Raw genomic sequence first — 20,677 nt, 5'->3', positions numbered from 1 at the left:
ACGAACGAAATTGATGTAGGGGCTCTAGGACGAATTGGGTGTAGGACCTCTAGTCACGAATTGATTGTTAGGGGCATTATGGAACGAATTGATTGTAATGTAGGCTCCTTAGTACGAACTTGGCATTGAAGGACTCTTAGGGACGATTGGTTAGTAGGCCTCTAGTAACGAACTGTGTAGGGGGCTCTATAGGACGAATTGGTTGTAGGCCTCTAGTTCGAACTGATGTAGGGCTCTAGGGGGACGGAATTGGTGTTGGCCTCTTAGTAACGTATGAAGTAGGGCTCTCTTTGGACGAATTGATGTCGGCCCTCTCAGTTCAGAATGTGATGAAGGAAATCTAGGAAGAATTTTAATGTAGGCCTCTAGTACGGAATTGTTGTAGGACTCCTAGGGACGAATTGGTGTAGGCTATTAGTTACGAATTGATGTTAGTGCGCTCTAGGACGAAATGATGTAGGCGTTAGTACGAATTGTTGAAGGACTATAGGACGATCGTGAAGGAGGCATTTTAGTACGGAATTGCTGAAGGACTCTAGGACGGAATTGATGTAGGGCCTCTTGTAACGAACTGTTGAAGGGACTATAGGACGATTTGGATCTGTAGTCTCTAGTACGGAAATTGATTGAAGGGACTCTAGGACTCGAATTGATGTTGGACTCATAGTACGAATGGATGTAAGGGAACTCTAGGACGAATTAATGTAGGGGCTCTAGTTACGAACTGCTGTAGGACTACGGCCCGAAAATATGGTGAAGGCCTCTAGTACGAAACTGAGATGTAGGGCTTAGGACTTCGGAATTGTGAAGGCCTCTTAGTTACGAATTGACTGAAGCGCATCTAGGTACGAATGACTGTAGCGCGCTCTAGCTACGAATTGAGGATAGGGACTTCTACGGGCGAACTGATGTAGGCCTCTAGTCCTGTAAACTGATGTAGGGCTCAAGCGAAGAATGAGCCTGTAGGGCATCTTAGTACGAAAAATGATGAAGGAATCTAGGACGAAATTGGTGTTAGGACTCTAAAGTACGATTGATGAAGGATCTAGGACGATTGATGTAGGCCTCTAGGACGAATTGGATGTAGCTCTAGTACAGATGTATGTAGGGCTTAGCGGACGAATTGGTTGTTGGCCTTCTAGTACGGAACTGATGTAGGGATCTAGGCGACATTTTGGTGTAGGCCTCTAGTACGATTTGGATGAAGTAGGTGCTCTAGGACGACTTGATGTAGCGCCTCTTGTACGAACTATGATAGAAGGGACACTTAGGACGAATTGATGTAGGCCTTTAGATAACAGAACTGATGTTGGGCTCTAGCGGGAATTGGTGTTGGCACTTCTAGTAACGTAACTGCATGTAGGGCTCTAGGACGAATTGTGTAGGCCCTCTCTAGTACGAATAGATTTGAAGGACTCTAAGGACGAATTGATGTACGGCCTCTAGTACGAATTGTTGACAGGAACTCTAGGACGAATTTGACTGTAGGCCCTCTAAGTACGAAAATGATGTAGGGCTCTAGGACGAATTGATGTAGGCCTATAGTACCGAACTGTTGTAGGGGACCTCTAGGACGAGTTGGTGTAGCTATAGTACGAATTGATGAGGGCTCCTAGGGACCGAATTAACGTGGCCCTCTAGTTACGATACTGATGTAGGGCTCTATAGGGAGAATTGGTGAAGCACTCTAGTTACGAAATTGATGTAGGAGACTCTGAGGACGACTTGGATGTAGGCCTCTAGTAACGAATTGTAAGGGACTCCTAGGATCGAATTGATGTCGGCCTCTTGTCACGAATCTGATCGAAGGACCTCTTGGGACGAATAGATGTTAGGGCATCTATGTACGAATTGATGAAGGGCTCTACGGACGGAATTGATGTTAGGCCTCTAGTACGAACTTGATGTACGGGCATCTAGATCGAATTGGTGTAGGCACTTAGTAACGAACTGAATGTAGGGCTCTAGGAAGAATTGATGTAGGCCTCTAGTACGATTTTGTTCGTAAGGACTCTAGGACGAATTGATGTAGGCATCTACGTACGCAACTGATGAAGGACTCTGAGGGAAAGATCTTGGTGTAGGGTCTTAGTACAGCTAAAATCGATGTAGGGACTTCTAGGGACGAATTGGTGATAGGCCTATATGTTCGAACTGATGATCGGATCTTAGGACGAAAAAATGTTAACTATTTGGCGGGGAATGTAGGACCTCTAGTAGACTGATGTATGGGCTTCTGACGTAGATGTAGGCCTCTAGTGAAGAACTGATTGTAGACTCCTAGGACGAATTAGGTGTAGGACCTCTACGTTCTGAATTGATGAAGGGACTTAGGACGATTTGTTGTAGGCCTTCTAGTACGAATTGAATTAGGGTACTCTAGGACGATTTGATGTAGGGCCTCTAGTACGAACTGATGTAGTGCTCTAGGAGAATTGGTGTAGGGCCTCTAGTACGAACTGGATGTAGGGCTCTCCTATGAATTGGTTGTATTGGAGTAGGCCTCTAGTACGTAATACTGGTGTAGGGGCTCTAGGACGAACTGATGTAGGGTTGGGACGAATTGCATGTCAGGCCTTTAGTACGAACTGATGAGGGACTCTAGGCGAGTAAGGAGATTGTAAGGTGTCTAGGACGCATTCTGTAGTACTCTAGTAACGTGATTGTGAGGGCCTCTAGGACGAATTGTTGTAGGCCTCTAGTACGATTTTGATGAAGGACTCTAGGGACGACATTGATGTAGGCCTCTTGGTACGAAATGATGCTAGGACTCTAGGTCGAGATTGTGTTAGGCCTCTTATTACGATACTGATGTAGGGCTTAGGATCGAATTGCGTGCTGGGCTCTAGTTACGAATTGCATGATGGGCCATTAGATACGCAACTGATGTAGGGACTTCGGAAGAATTGATGTAAGGACTCTAGGACGAATTGATGTAGGACCTAGAGGACGAATTAATGTAGGACTTCTAGTACGAATTGACTGTAGGACTCTTGGACGAATTGGTGAGTTAGGCTCTAGTACGAACTGATGTACGGGCATTAGGACGAAATTGGTTGTAGGCCTTTCTAGTACGAATTGATGAAAGGACTCTATGGTCGAATAGGATGATTGGCATCTAGTACGAATTGGATGTAGGGCTCTTGGACGATATTGGTGTAGGCCTCTCTAGTACGAACTGATGTAGGTGCTCTAGGACGAATTGGTGTAGGCCTATAGTAAGAAGTTTGCTGTATGGCACTCTAGGACGAATGGATGTAGGCATCTAGTACGAATTGATGAAGGGACTCTTAGGACGAAATTGATGTAGGCCTCTAGTACGAATTGATGAAGGGACTCTAGGACGACTTGATGTAGTGCCTCTTGTTACGAACTGAAGTAGGGATCTAGGGACGGAATTGTGTGTTAGGCCTCTAGTATAGAATTGATGAAGGAATCTAGGACGAAGTTAATGTAGGGCGTTGGGGGATGTTTGGTGGGTTTTTGGGTTTCTCATAGTTAGATTGATGTAGGCTCTAGGACTGCGAATTGATGTAGCTCTTCAGGTACGAACTGACTGTAGGGCTATATGACGGAAATGGTTTGTAGGTCCTCTAGTACGAACTGATGTACGGGCTCTAGGACGGAATTGATGTACGGCCTCTAGTACGGAATTGAGGACGGACTCTAGGGACGAATTGATGTAGGCCTCTAGTAACGAATTGATGAAGGACTCTAGGGACGAATTGATGTAGGCCTCTATACGAAACTGATGTAGGGCTCTAGGACGAAATTGATGTAGGCCTCTAGTACGGAATTGATGAAGGACCCTCTAGGACGATGTAAGGAGGATGTAGGGTCTAGGACGAATTGAGTTGTAGGCCTCTAGTACGAAACGATGTAGGGCTCTAGGACGAATTGATGTAGGCCTCTAGTACGAATTGATGAAGGACTCTAGGACGAGTAAGGAGACTTGTAGGGCTCTAGGACGAATTGATGTAGGACTCTAGTACGAATTGATTGAAAGGACTCTAGGACGAATTGATGTAGGCCTCTAGTACGAATTGATTGAAGGACTCTAGGGACGAATTGATGTAGGCCTTAGTACGAAACTGATGTGGGCTCTAGGACGTATTGTGTATGCTCTAGTACGAACTGGATGTAGGGCTCTCTAGGACGAATTGGTGTAGGACTCTAGTACGAATTGATGAAGGACTCTAGGACGAATTGATGTAGGACCCTCTAGCGAAGAATTGATGTAGGACTCTAGGGACGAATTGATGTAGGACTCTAGGGACGAAATTATGGTAGGCCTCTTGTACGAATTGAATGTAGGGCTATAGGGGGACGAATTAGTGTAGGCCTCTAGTACGAAATGATGTAGGGTAGGGGCTCTAGGACGAATTGGTGTAGGCCTCTAGTACGAATTGATGTAGGGCTCTAGGACGAATTGACGTCAGGCCTTAGTCTGAACTGATGTAGGGCTCTAGGACGAATTGAGATGTAGGCCTCTAGTTCGAATTGATGAAGGACTCTAGGACGAATTGGTGTAGGCCTCTAGTACGAAATTGATGAAGGACTTGATGTGTAGGCTCTAGATACGAATTGATGAAGGACTCTAGGACGAATTGATGTAGGCCTCTAGTACGAATTAGGACTGTAGGCCTCTAGTACGAATTGATGTAGGCTCTCGGAATTAGATGTAGGCCTCTAGTACGAATTGATGTAGGACTCTAGGACAGATTGATGTAGGCCTCTAGATGTAGGACTCTAGGACGAAATTGATGATGTAGGCCTCTAGTACGAATTGATGTAGGACTCTAGGACGAATTGATGTAGGCTCTAGTACGAACTGATGTAGGACTCTAGGACAAGTAAGGGGATGTAGGACTCTAGGACGAGTAAGGGGATGTAGGAATCTAGGACGACTTCGATGTAGATATCTAGGAAGCGTAGGGAGATGTAGACCACTAGGACGAAGCAGGAGATGTAGCCTTTAGGATAAGTTAGGACATAAAGGCTTCTAGGACGAGTAAGGCGATTTAGGCTTCTGGGATGAGGCAGAAGATATGTGCCTCTAGCACGAGGCCTTAGGAAATCGTGATTGGATGTGATGTAGCGCGTGGTCACGTAAGGACACCTGATGTTTGTCGTTCTATTGGCGCAGTTTACACTTGACAGAGACAAAGATATGTACAAAGCACATTGTCCCATCCCGTTATCGCAGATTCATCAAACAAATAATCATTCCAGTAAAAACGTGTTCTGTGATGAGTGGAGATTCAATACCGGCGACTGTGTCAGGTATCATTACCCAAGGGTTCACTACTCTGTTCTATCTGTAATTGACATTAATGGAATCAGATGGGAAACGGAATGTTTGTACAGGTTCCAAACATGATGATGAGCGAAAATTAATAACTTATAATAATTATTGGACACAAGGGATCCAACTACACTCGGACCACCAGGTATTTAATCAACTAAGAGAAGAATGAAAGAGATGTCCCGGAAGGTATCTACCATTTAGGCTATCATTAGCAGACACGACTGTCGTCAACCCGAGAGAAACATTATGACTGAGTTTAATAATTAAAATGTGTATTTGGAACTCTTTGAAGCTTCAGATTCCATCGGCAGATGTAATGTCACAATTTAAAGGTGTTCGAGAAGTATAAACCAGGTAGATCAAGGAAATCACAGGTGTGGAAATTGATATTCCGTGAAATTATTTGAGTTTAACTTACAGTGTAGGATGTATCAAAACAGTAGAAGAACTACACGACCGCCACAACAAGAGGTAAGATATAGCTTAGTTAGTGTAAGGTTATGGCAATTTAATCAGAGTAATTTAATGTCCAGTTATGGTCATTTTACCATTTGTAATTTCATCAACATCATCAATATCATCACCATCATTATCATCACCACTACCACCACCATCACTACCATCACCATCATCATCATCATCATTATCTTCATCATCATTATCTTCATCATCATCACCACTACCATCACCATCACTACCATCATCATCATCATCATCATCATCATCATCATCATCATCATCATAATCACTACCACCACCACCACCACCATCACCACCATCACCATCACCATTACCATCATCATCATCATCATCATCACCACTACCACCACCACCACCACCATCACCACCATCACCACCATTACCATCATCATCATCATCATCATCACCACTACCACCACCATCACTACCATCACTATCACCATCATCGTCATCATCACAACCATCACCTTACCACCACCACCACCTCATGCACATACATTAAATGTTAGTCTAATGCCTACATTCATTAATTTTATCACTTCGTTATTAAATCAATGAAATCAGCGTACACAATATAGCCTTAGGTTGAACCTTAAAGTGAATAGTCGGGCAAAGAAAACCAGTCTAAATGCGTTCATTGGCCTTCCAAAAGTTCTCACATATTAATACGACGGCCAAGTTCTGCTTACGTTTCCCAGTTCTGACCATAAAAGTAAAGGAAAGTTGAAAGCATTGAAAGCGAGGCTGCGTGTAAATGTAACCACGGACATAGTCAGCCGGGAGGACGTTTTAGGATTCCTATACTTTAAATTAATTTCTTCGTACGCAGACAGATTTTGGCGAGAGATTTTATTTTTCCATTTCATAGGAAATTATGCTGGATACATTCACACCATTTTTACCGACTTTAGCCATCCTTGCCCGACTGTTCACTTTAACGGCAGAATCATAATCATATACCAGAATGTGATATTTGGCGTACAAAACGACACTCTTTCATTGTCAGGCGTTATGCATTACTCATTGTCGGTAACCACACTTGTCATTCTTAGGCCTTTTATGATAGAGTCGAACTGACACTCTTCAAAAAGTGAATTAATGAATCTGGCTCGTACCATTTAAACCTATTGACCATCAATAAGTAATACTAAATAATAGAAACACCCCTGGTGTATTTTATTCTCCGTGGGATATTTGCTTGTGATTGTTTAGGAATTTTCAATAACTTCTTGTTGGTATATTTAACCAACACAAATCCAATATGTAACACTTAATCATATGTGTGAATGCTTTAAATGGTGATATGTGCACAGTCACTTATCAGAGCATTCACATGTATGTAGATATATTTGCTATTATCCGCCGTTCAATGTCTTTAAATAGTACATGTAATATTTGTTTGATTTCAACTTGTTTCATGAACCAAGTCAACAGTTAGGATTGCCATTGATGAGATTCAGATACTGGTTAAGTAAGTACAGTACCGGGAAAGAAATTTATATAAACTTCAAGGTTTGTTTTCCAATTTCCAAATAGTCTTTATTTTGTATTATACATATATCGATATATGTTTCAGCTAAATATAGTCTGTTTTAGCTTACTCTATCATTGATTATAGATATAAGTAATACAATATAAATAAGCTCTTGTCTGACTACTGTGTGAAATGGAACAAATTCATGTACCAAGATGAGTATCTCCAGTGATGACAGAACATAACTCTTTGTAATATCCCCACAAAATGATGTTTCCTTAGTATATCTTCTTTTAGTGTCCTTCCATCACTATTAGAAACAATAGCATATAACAAACGGTATCACATAATACATGGAATAGTCTCATTGTCAGAACGTAAGGCGCTAGGCAGAATTTTAGGAAATGACATTGGACTGAAATATTCCAGCGCGGGATTTCATCTTTTATTGTCATTCCGTCACCAATAGAAACAATCGTCCTGCACAAACGTTATCGGGTATCACGAGGTACGTAAATTAGTCCCATTGTCAGAACATCTTTGTTAGGTGCTAATCAGTATTTAAGAAAATGACATTTAACTAAAATATTACACAATAGTTATGATTGATTTTATCCACTTCTGTATCGGAAGTTTCCTAAAAAATATGGTATTTAATTGATTATGTTGGTTTTGTAATGTAAGAAGATGACAATTTCATCCATTACATTTTCAACAACGAAATCGCATTACGGAGTAATACAAACAGTTTATATTTCGTTCTTTGTGATTGACATTAGACATATTCAAAATTTTGTGATAGTAATTTAACAACCGCAAAATGCAATCTTTATTCTTCTTCTACCAATTGAATCAACATTCTCAATGGATTGAACGCGTTTGTCCCTGGGAGGTGACATCAATTAGGGGATGATTTAACCATTTTACGTGAAAGTCAATACGTTTATGGTAATTTGTAACGCTTAACACCCGTAAACATATGAATCTTATCAATATCATTATTTACTCATAGCATGTCTGTCAGAAAATGTCATTTATTAACATTCAATCTAAGAGAGATCCATCATGCAATCCTGTAGATACCTAGTTTTTTTATATCAACTCATGTTAATGATTCCAATGTTAACCGACTAATTACTCGCCAAGTTACTAGTAGTCAACACACATTCCCTTATGTTTGAAATAGTCTGTATACTTAGCTGAAAACACATGCAAAGTATATAACTTCAACTACCCATATTTGGTTTTTATTCGGTTTTATCAAAGAAGAGGCCACACAATTTAACTGTAGTTAAGATATAACAACTGGTGTAGACATGTTTTCGATATTTGATAATTGACAAAAAAATACTCTTCCGGTTAAGATTTTATAACTTAAAAGAGAGAAGAAAAAAGCTTGCGTAAACTTTTAAGTTATTTTCATAATGACAATACCTCAATCGAAAAAAAACCAGGTAATATAAAACCAAAATATAATGTTTAAACGTAATATCTTTGCAAAATATATTGTGATTAAATAATATTCGTAAACATAGTTGGACAATGAAAATGCCTATAAAGTGAAAGTCACTTTCCTGTCAGCAGAGGTAATGAAGGAATTTCCAATATCTCTTATACTAGTACGTGTTATATTTTGACTTTTTATGCTGTGGTATGATTCGTAGTCAAGTGGTAGTTGAAAGCATTAGGTTCATATAAGAAGGTGGTGCTGGCTAATGCCCCAATTTGGTTTCGAACTCGTGACCAAAAGATTGAGAGTTTGTGGTGATTTATCGGGAAATGTTAAGCATGCGGCCAACGCGGCCATGAAATATTTGAACAGCTTCGTAAACATTGAAATAATACTGCATTTAGCAAGGTGGTACCTCAAATCTTGTGGATATCTCGAATCATAAGCCAGTAAAATTTTCGAGATCAACAATGAAATATATTGTGGACATAAACATCCCAAACCTTGTACGAAATGCGATTATGAAGTTAGCATATCAATATGTCAATTACCACGCCTTAATAATGAAATTAAGATGTTTGATACTATTAGGCTTAGGGCTACATTCACACTTCATTGATTAGGGACGTCCAACACTATCGATCTGTGTTTTAAGGTAGAAATTAATTTTACACTTGGCTTCACTTATATACCGACATGGGTGGCCTGACACTGATTGGTTTATTTCCGAGATTCTTTGTTTTAAGATAAAGATTTTACGCTTCACTTCATACACCGATATGGCTGACCTGACATCGACAGGTTTATATCCGGAAAGATTCTATCACATTAATTTTTGCAGTTAACATTCTGAAATATTGATGCTTTTACTTTGATTCTGTTTAAAGTATTATTCTCTGTCGAATTATCAATATTCGATGTAAACATAGATATATGATAATCATTCAATCTTGTCTGTAACAAGCACTTTCATTGGTAAAAAACAATGTTATCAGCTCATAACGTAAAAAATGACATAGCAGTTTATAACGTCGCATTTGATTGGTTGATACGACAGCGTCTTATTGAAAAGAGTGGAACTACATGTACTAAAAAGAATAAATTACAAGAATTAACTTGAATACATTTTTATGTTCTTTTGGATGTAACATACAAATCTGAGTTTACTCTCATCATAATTGCTTCGCTTTTTGTTAAATTTATATATATAAAAAATAGATATATAAATTAATTCGAGTGAAATAAAGGTGAAATTCGAAATTGGTGATTTTAGAGCGATATTGAAACTTAGATACCTCGATTAGTGAACATTAAGACATATTTTCCGTCCTACGGAAACTGAAGTCCAAAGTTGCTGATGTCGATTTTAGAGGGATATTGAATCCTAGATAGTCGATACACCGATTAATGAACATTTGGAAAACAAAATCTGTTCTTGCCAGCTGTTATACACTACATGGGTAGTAAGTGTTAAAGGGTCTTATTAGACAGTTAATCGTGTATGCAAAACAAAACAAAATGAGCAAATTATTTACATGATTTATAAATGTATTTAAATTTTAAACATTTTCCTGATAGCAAAATTTTGAAAGTAAGATAAAAACTTAATTAATATGTACACAATCTTCACAATACACATATGAATCCAACATTTTCGTCACCATAATTTATCGAACTACATTATAGGGTTTCCGCAGTACTGGTCTTATATTATACTGTGTGGAGATTGAGGATTTCGTAGTGTCTCTCCATTTATAATATATTGAAGATCGTTTGCGAATATGACATTATATTAACTGACTGGCATGAACTGCAACCATACGTTTCAAGAGTACTGCCTCTAACTCACATGGCCAAATTTGTCGACCTGCCGTTTTCCTGGGGACTTCTCCGGGATCCCCTACTAGGCGGCCGGTTTTCCACAGCAGAAGTAATATCGTAAATAGATTATCACTGAAATAGCTGGACTATTATATTTAATCTATCTCTCTGCCCACAACGCTTATCTAGTAGGTCCTATATCTAGAACAAACCGAAATATCATTGTTTTATAAGAGGATTAAAAGTTAACCTTAAGGTGACTTCTTGATCAGGTTACACCAAATATGGCAATTTAAGTCGTATTCAGTCAACTATGACGGTCACGATTGTACATTGTATTGTCTACATTTGTCGAATTGTTTGCCAGCGTATTAAACAGAGACTAGACAGTATGCTATATTTTACATTAATAGACATATTAATGTAATGCTGTGTTGTTTTTGGGGACAAGCAATGATTGGAAAATCTTGATTTTTCAAAACCGTTGATGGACCGATGTCAGGTAAGGCTTTCAATCGTTAATTATAAATTGATAATGGAATTATGTCAACAAAGAGTCATACAGATGGAAAATGTCAAAGATTTTCACGCAATACGATACATGTCAAGCTACCAAATCAATGGTTTAGGCCGTCTTATTATGGAATCTGTTGTTCACTGAATTGGAGTTACATGATAAATAGCCATTAAGGCTAAGTCAATAAAAGTGATTAGATTCACCATTAGTATTTAAGAGTTTTTTTTTTTTTTTTTGCTTTTTGCATTTTTCATTTCCTAATGGGTACAAGTTGGGCATTAAATTAAAGCATCATACATTTGAACACATTTACAATATAGCTCACTGTGTCACTAATCAGAGGAATGAAACGAAGGGATTATGCAATCTTAATTTTCTGTCGTTTTTTTCTATCCAGCGGCCATGAGGTAAATAACGACATCTTATTATTAACGAAATTTATTTTATCAGTAGTTATTTATCTGTAATAAATAGGTCATTTTTGCCTTATATTTGCTTTTTCATAACGATGTCTCATGCATTAAAAATAAAACAAAACGAAGGAAATAATTAAGCTTATCTATGAAGGCATATAATAGCAACATCGTTATCATGAAATATGATATTTGGCCTTTGAACAGTGAAGTGTTTAGAAAATTATTAATTAATTATTATTTGATGACAATTTTAGGAGGTCAAAAGTAATAAGGTGTACAAGGTTTAAAATTCTGCAACAAACTAACATGAATTACTGATAAAACACTTTTAGGATTTAACATGTATGCCAAAATTGGCTATTTACATGGTACGTTGCTTAGAGGCCCATTACCATTACGAAATGAGTTTCAATTTTTCAAATGAAAAAAAATGAGATAATTTTGTAGTGTTACAAAAATTTGGCAGAACAGTAATACTACACTTATTATCTTCTGAACAATTTAATTTAAATAAATTATATGTTAATTTTCAAAGTGCAGGTCGTATTATGTTTCCGCCGTCGTCCCATTTACCGCACATTAGTTGACTTTCACTGCGCCTGACGGCAAAACAGCGAAATGAATATTCAATGTTCACATATATTACGCAGGAACTCTTGCATTTGTTTAGTGTCGTAACTACAATTCCTGAAAAATAGCGATTTCTTATCAAACAATATCATCACAAGAAAAGTTATTTAATAGATGTTAAATAACTTTTCTTGTGATGATATTGTTTGATAAGAAATCGCTATTTTTCAGGAATTGTAGTAAGGTCTTTACAGATTTTTTTCATTTCTTGTAAGTTCATTCAGTGCGGTGACTTGTGTAATTAATGCCAGTTGGGTAGCGAAAATCCCGTCGGTTTTTCCGTGCTATAGTTATTGTTATTTTTGATTCGCCAATATTGACAGGATAGGCGCTTACCTGTCCGTGATATTGATAAAAACTCATCAATGTCCATCAGGGAGTGGGATTGGGATTGATCTGTTAATTATGTTAATAGCATTGGTAATGTTGGCGGTATACCACAGAACGGAATAATTGATCTTTGTCATTAAATGTGGGTTTGTTGGGGTCAGTATATAGGACGGTTCTAATTGACCAATGATGAACAATATAATATTACAGCAATATCAAAGTATATAAAATATAAAAAACATGGTTGTAAGGTGTTAATTAAATGATTGTCAGGTAATCAAGACTATTACTGTGTGTCAGGAGAGGAGTGGTCATAAAACTTTCCATACAGTAATTGTAGGATCATTTTAGAATATCCAGGGGTTACAATCACTGACGTTATATCCACCCCTTGACCATTTCATAGTAAACTTGAAGACAACATAAGACACTGATCTTTTAATGTAGATCAAATGAATTGTATAACGGTACACTGTGGCTGACTGTATTGCTTTGAAGTTGTTCGTCACTCTCTCTGTAATCTTCAAATGAAGTCTCTGCAGGACTGTAATTGGTAAGTGTTTTCTCATTAGGTGTTTTAGTCTTACTATGAGTTAGTCCAGTGGTGGACATAACGTCAGTGGTAGAACCCCCTGGAGAATCGAAGTTGGTGAAGGATGGAACAGTCATTCAAGATTGATACTAGGGTCAACACCATTTTCAATCATAGCACAAAAGTTTCTTTTCGTGACTATATAGAAATAAATTGTATAAAAAATCCTTCTTGCAAAAAAATTTTTTTTTTAGAAAAAAAAACACCAATGTAATGTTGTAAGACTTAATGTATCAAAAATTTAAAATTATGATATTGAGATGTCTTGTCTTTAACAGGCTGGTAAAGGTAGACCTCGTCAAACCGAATCCTCTGGCTCCCTCACGAGCCTGGAGGAATCCATCATGACCAATTACAAACAGAATGACGACCCATCCCCTCAGATTGTCGTAGAGTCCGCAGAGGGGGACAAATATTCAATGCAACAAGAGGTTTTTACCGTGGAAGAAAACGAAACAGAAAAGAAGAAAGGCTTCAGTGCTTTGGTTCGAAAAGTTAAGAATGTCGAATCTCCTGGATTGCTCACAGTTCCAAAGGCTCAGCTGCCAACTGCTAAGAGATCTAAGAAGAACAATGGTAGAGGACTGGCTAGTCTTTTGTTCGGGATTAAGGATACCCCGAAAGTGCATTCTTTGATACCGGAGGATGAAGATGAGTTGGAGGACAAGAACATTCCCACATCATTCTCTTTCTGGCACGTAAGTAATGACTGATATATCCATCTTATTGAACCGACATCAGCAGATCGTTTTTGTTTGAGCTAAATGCACTTACTGCAAACCAATTTATTTACGAGCGCGATTAAATTGAGTGTATTTCGAAAATGATCAGAAACAACCGAAAATGCTTTTGGGAAATAAAAAAAATTATATAATGCGAAATTAAATCGCCATAAAACGATCGATAAATATGAAAATTAAGTCCCACGAAAAAAAGTTTGTTCACAGTATATACTTTTAGCCTTACATTTTCTAATTCCTTTTATACATTTCAGCTGTGGGCTCGCTCTATGAATTTAAATTAACAATTTATAGAAATAAACAAAAATATAATATACGCATTAACCGATACAAATACATATGGAGTTTTTTCGATGGTATTTAGAATTGACTAATTTCAGTGATAACCCGAAGATAGTGAAAATGAACCAACCGCGAAATTTAAGCGCGATACAGTAGTAATTATATCATATATATATCTACAAACACGCATAAAAAGAAGAAAAAAACAGCAAAATAAAAAAATAATAATAAAAAAACCTCCGCTAATGACAATCTACCCTTGATATCCTAGGCTGTGAGAGAGAACAATGGACGAGTTGTGACGGACCTCTTGACCACTAACCCTGACCTCGTCAACGAAGTGGACAATCTGGGCAACTCACCCCTACACCTGGCCGCCAAATATAACGCTGTGGCTGTAATGTCCGTTCTCATCCGACATAGTGCAGGTAAAACAATGTCTAAGGTCCTTCCTCGTCTTAAATGTCAACTTGAGATTTAAATTTCATATAATTGTATTGAACAAATGTCAGAGGGATTAGACAGCAGGCATTGCCTATATAAGTGTCCTGCCAACTTGAGATATATAAAAGGTCAAATATTTTGTCTGAAAATCAAATCTACAGCTTTATTTAAACGTTCTGTAGACTGAATTTCTTTTGGAATAATTATATATTTTAATTTTCTATACTTCTTATAACGTGGTAAATATTGTATTTGTATATCTGGGTCTAATTCAAGTAGATAAAACGTCAAAGAAGGCGAAAATAAATCATATCAAATATTTAAATATTTAAGTCCTAATATCCTTATTATTTTTTTTTCTAAAAAAACGTTTCTTATTATTGTTTTAAATGAATATTCATGAATTCCTTCACTCACACGAAGATTGCTCTTTGAAAAAAAATTGCTGCAATGTCAATGTTTACAAATGTGTTGTATATTTACTGAGTGAAGGTATCGGCACGCATGGCATTCATTTCTATGTAAATCTCGCCGCCGTGTCTAATGTTAAAAGCTCTTAAAACTTTGATGGATCTTAACTGTTACAGGATACGAGGATTAAATATGTGCACAACTTATTTCAATTAGTGACAGTCATGTCTATACATAACTATACATAACAGCAAATCTTAAAATATATTCAATGGCGTTATCAAAAATGATGTGTCAACTTTTTTTATGTTTGAATATTAAACTCCTCTTTTCTTCGGTTGTGTAAATCAAATATCCATATCGAATATTTGATTATCGCGATTTTATCAAAAGGCATGTAAAAATTATATAAAAATCATGTAAACATCATATAAAAATGATGTAAAAATCATGTACAAATCATGTAAAAATCATGTACAAATCATGAAGAATTCATCTGAGATTTGTTAAACTAAATTTTTCATAATCATCTTGTAATATCGGTGTTGTTGGTCTGTCTTTTACCAATACTTAATCGCTTACATTATGAACGTGTCATGTAAAGAAAAAACCTGAGTTTTCAAAGAAAATATATGGTATGAAACCCATATTTAGGTGAATAGTGCTTGAATGTCGGACAACCTAACTACTAGACTACTGTGTGTTGTAGTAAAGAAATTGTACATAAAATTATTACCAATATTTTGCCTACCCTCAGGTAAATGTGACCTTGTGGGATGTACTTGTTCGGTGTCTTAAGTAGTAATGCTTCAGTGAGATAGCACTATAAAAGGGCAAGAGTTCCACTATCACAAGGAGATAAAACTCTAACATACCACAGCCTTCCAAAACACACTATTACAAGGAGATAAAACTCTAACATACCACAGCCTCCCAAAACATACTATCACGAGGAGATATAACACGAATATACCACAGTCTCCCAAAGAACACTATCACGAGGAGATATAACACGAATATACCACAGTCTCCCAAAGAACACTATCACAAGGAGATATAACACGAATATACCACAGTCTCCCAAAGAACACTATCACGAGGAGATATAACACGAATATACCACAGTCTCCCAAAGAACACTATCACGAGGAGATATAACACGAATATACCACAGTCTCCCAAAGAACACTATCACGAGGAGATATAACACGAATATACCACAGTCTCCCAAAGAACACTATCACGAGGAGATATAACACGAATATACCACAGTCTCCCAAAGAACACTATCACGAGGAGATATAACACGAATATACCACAGTCTCCCAAAGAACACTATCACGAGGAGATATAACACGAATATACCACAGTCTCCCAAAGAACACTATCACAAGGAGATATAACACGAATATACCACAGTCTCCCAAAGAACACTATCACAAGGAGATATAACACGAATATACCACAGCCTCCCAAAGAACACTATCCCAAGGAGATATAACACGAATATACCACAGTCTCCCAAAGCACACTATTACAAGGAGAAATAACACGAATATACCGCAGCCTCCTAAAAACACTATCACAAGGAGACACAAAACTAACAAACTAACACAGCCTCCTAAAAACACTATCACAAGGAGACACAAAACTAACATACCGCAGCCTCCCAAAACACACTATCACAAGAAGACACAACATTAACATGCCACGTCCAACCAAAACACACTAGCACAAAGAGACATAACATGAATATAGCCTCCTTATCACCACAATACGCTCCACACATGAGAGGACGTCCATCAATTAATTGTCAATTAATTGTCAAGACCAATATTTTGTTTCCAGATATCAACAAGGAAGGGCCATACCGGTACCGTCCTTTACATACCGCAGCCAGGTGTAACAACTGCGAGGCAGCGCAGGTCCTACTACAGTCACGTGCCAGTCTGATGTGTCAAGACGCTAAGATGAAGACACCTCTTCACCTAGCGGCAAGACACGGTCACCTACAGATGGCTCGGGTAAGAATTGCAACCTTCATGTATATCGTCATAGCTAATCAAATTAATCCTACAAAGATGATACCATGATATCTAAAAGCAGGCCAAAGATTGGTCAGTTTTTCCCTTGAACTGCCTTCAGATTTATTTCCCCTGACCTGCCTTCAGATTTGCTATGATATAATCCATGAGTGGATATAATGACAATGATAGTAACCCCTGGAATACTGAGGGATGAAAATAGAAAGTACATTTTGTAACAATAATTTCGCTATTGGGGTATAGTGGACAAATGCCAAACAGTAACTGATGCTTTCTTAAAACGTTTGCATTTGGAATTGAACCTAACTTGTAAAATTAATGAATAGCAATTGACATATAAAGTAATGTGTAAAACAATATAGGTAATTCTTAATTGCGTCGTTCAACATTTTACACTGTAAAATTTGTTGTTTTTATTAACTACCAAAATAAAAAATTTACATCCAGGAAAATCCGCAAAAAATGTCGATTGGACTTCATTGTGTCTAATTTTGACATAAAAAGTCATTGATCGGAACAAATGCTTGATACCAGTATGATCGTTTGTTAACAGATGTTGCTAACGGCAGACGGGGCTCAAGTGGCGGTCAATGCAGTGGATGAGGATGAATTGACTCCTCTTTTTGATGCCGTGATGCATCGGCAGATCAAAATGGCCGTTCTTCTGGTGAGTATCCATAGATAACATAGCGAGACAATTGTGTCACGTCGTCAAACGACATACTCAATAAACTTTCATCACACAAATTCTCCTGATTTCACCAGTATGATATTTTTACATGTCTCACTTATGTGACCCAGAGTAATTTGTCCCAATGTTGCAAACTAAAACTTCTTATACTTAGTTTTATTTAAGGGAGAAACCTTATGACTCTACATGTTGTTCAGTCATTTGCCAGATACTTTTTCGAGATAAAATTTGGTGAAATTGAAATTGCAAAATTGGTTTTATTAAATATCATATGAAATGAACACCTGTTTACGATTCTCTATGCAAGCATACAAACAATAACGGCATTTCATCATAAACCGTAATCATAATTATTTCGTTTTAAACATTTTTATGTTTAACGGTAAAAATATTTTCCACGCCGTGAGTTTTTACGGTATGTTCCAATAACAACTGCACTGTCATCTATTTTGAGTACAGGTAGAAAGAGGAGCGAATATCTACGCTGAAGACATCAACGAAACACTTGTATATCATTTTGCTTCCGCTGAAGAACTCATTGAGTTATTAGAATTATTTTTGTCAACCGGTAAGAGGATTCATTCCACAGAGAAATTTGTATGGCATTACAAAAAGAGGAGAATTTACATAGATTTTTTTTCCAAGGATCATCTTTCAAATCTTAATTATAAACATGCACAGTCAGTTACTGGATTTTAAATTTTTGAAAATTGAAGTTGTTTTTCAGTTGATATCATAATAGTTTTTTTTTAAGGAAACAATGCAAACTTTTATGCAAAACTGCTTGAATTTGTATAGAACGTATTATGATATTAGTGATAAATGTGTTATGGTCAGTCATATTGTAATTTTACAGTATATAGTTCTTCTTTCGGTGTAAAATTCCGAGATGTACTTTTTGGAACATATTCGCAGAAGTTATTATCATCTTTGTAGCCTTTACAAGCGTCATTCCTACGCTTTTGATAAATGCAAGATATTCAACTTCGCGAAGTTTGATAAATTCGTGAATTAAGTGAATTAAAACCTACGAATATTACCAATTATATGATATTCCAAACATTCGCTACTTTATACAGGTGAGAATCTGTATGGGATGGCCGGAAAAGATAGACTTCTAACTCACAGAGACAATGAGGGCAATACCGCGCTTCATATGGCTATCCTCAACAACAAACTAAAGGTACAGATTGTAGCAGGTTTTAGTGATAAATAATGCTTCGCACTTAGGGAATTGTCCTTCAGAGCAGCGAACCAGTAAATCGGGGTTTGCGGGTTCGAGCCCGGATGGCGGCACACTACCCAAGCCCTGTTACAAGATTCCACATAATGGCGTTACATAGTGTTACTATCTACCAATTTGTGGTCGAATATAGAATTCTAGATTATTATTATACAAACACTTTATCAATTTAATGTGGGGGTTTTCTGAGTATTTCCGCATTATTAAGAATTTGATCTCTTTGTTATATCCATATCCGTTTTAAGTGGGTAATTACTTAAACATACAATTTGTTTCCATTATTTCGAATATGAAAACTTAATGATAACTGCATTTTGTGTTCTTTGAATAATAGTTATCGTTTTGAATCACAGGCGGCCGAGTATTTACTAAGGAAAGGGGCGAATGTAAACTTGAGAAACGTGAGTACATTGATTCACTTTGTGATTGACAGGATATAACATTAAATAATTAATGGTCTACATTGAGATAACAATCAATAATGATTCCCTTTGTTATAATAAAACCTTTATGATAATCATATCTTTGGACAAAAATAGCAATACAGCAACAATTAATCAACAACGCCTTTGTTTTAACTCGTTAGTGCTATTATTTTCGTATTGTTGGAAATTATTATTTAATGAAAAGTTTTTTTCCCATTAGCGAATTGAGGGTTAGGAACTAATGTAAAGTTATTTTGTTTATAATGTTACTACACTCACCTCCAACACCAGCATGAGGTAAGCTTGGGGCATGTCTTTTTATGTAACACTTATTGTGATGAAATTTACACCGTTATGTTTTGTATGTGTTTTTATGCTTCAGAGCTCAATGTACAATATTATAATTCTATATGCCTTCTGGGGGTTTTCCTTGCTTGTTGATTTTATTTGCTCTGGATATTATTCATACATTTTTTTTTTCATTTGTAGCCAGAAATATTAGTATGTCATTAATAGTGTGTTTAGAATGTGTATGCATCGGTAACATATATTTAAAGTAAACTAAATTGACAAACAATCGAATTGCTCAGATTTTATTGCTTTTGCTGTTTTTATTATCTATGATTCATGGCGAATGTAGAAGACACATACCCTTGCCGAACACTCGGCTTTCTGTCATCGTATTTTGTGATTGGAATATTTTGCCTTTTATTTACCATTCAGTTTATTTCTAGTGAATTTAATGCTATACTTAATATTTTACACATTGGCCGATTTATTTTATACCAAAACTGTTTCGTGTACAATTTAAAAAAAATTAAAACGCAAAAATAAGTTATAATTATTTATGCGAAAAATAAATTTTATAAACATTTTCAATAATGTAATAATCGATATATATGACATCTAATATGCAATACCTGAGAAATAAGCAATATGATTCGTAAATAAGTTAGGACTTTTAGTTGTTGTATGTCATCTCGTTTTTTCTTATTATGTTTTTATGTAGGGTTCCTACTCGGCCCCTTTACATATGGCGGCTGTGAACGGACACGTACCCATCACAGAGTTACTTTTGTCGCATGATGCTATCATAGAAAGGCGAGATAAAGAACATATGACGGCTATGCACAGGTGAGTATTGGCTACAGTAATTATTATCTTTAAAACTAGTTATAATCCATAACAAGTGACGTTAGTGTTGAAATGATGGACAAGACCTCAACATAGTGCAGATGATTGCAGATCTCGGGTTGACCAGCCAAAATAGTTCACTCTGTTGAGATATCAATGTCCATTTGACAGATCCATGTAAGATACTATTAATCATATACATGTTGTTAACTTAGATTAGCCGTTTGAAAATAGTTAATTATTA

General features: G+C 36.9%; 1 protein-coding gene across 4 annotated transcripts in view; it reads left to right on the top strand.

Annotated features, from left to right (window-relative positions):
- LOC138324086 (transient receptor potential cation channel subfamily A member 1-like) overlaps window positions 1–20,677 on the top strand; it is a 44,293-nt gene that overhangs the window by 8,228 nt on the left and 15,388 nt on the right. The window contains exons 1-9 of one of the 4 annotated variants that reach the window (XM_069269133.1): window positions 4,959–5,779; window positions 13,297–13,716; window positions 14,312–14,468; window positions 16,744–16,919; window positions 17,494–17,607; window positions 18,091–18,199; window positions 18,711–18,814; window positions 19,228–19,275; window positions 20,309–20,433. In XM_069269133.1, the coding sequence (XP_069125234.1) occupies window positions 5,735–5,779; window positions 13,297–13,716; window positions 14,312–14,468; window positions 16,744–16,919; window positions 17,494–17,607; window positions 18,091–18,199; window positions 18,711–18,814; window positions 19,228–19,275; window positions 20,309–20,433 (1,298 nt within the window). In that variant the 5' untranslated portion in view covers window positions 4,959–5,734. Of the gene's footprint in view, window positions 1–4,958; window positions 5,780–7,196; window positions 7,260–10,902; window positions 11,036–13,296; window positions 13,717–14,311; window positions 14,469–16,743; window positions 16,920–17,493; window positions 17,608–18,090; window positions 18,200–18,710; window positions 18,815–19,227; window positions 19,276–20,308; window positions 20,434–20,677 lie in introns of those variants that run through there. The other 3 variants (XM_069269135.1, XM_069269134.1, XM_069269132.1) reach the window with 3 other exon arrangements.

This window comes from Argopecten irradians, chromosome 5, assembly GCF_041381155.1.
Source record: "Argopecten irradians isolate NY chromosome 5, Ai_NY, whole genome shotgun sequence".
Lineage (NCBI taxonomy): Eukaryota > Metazoa > Mollusca > Bivalvia > Pectinida > Pectinidae > Argopecten > Argopecten irradians.
The sequence above is the reverse complement of the archived record's forward strand: the minus strand, read 5'-3'. Positions and strand labels throughout refer to the sequence as shown.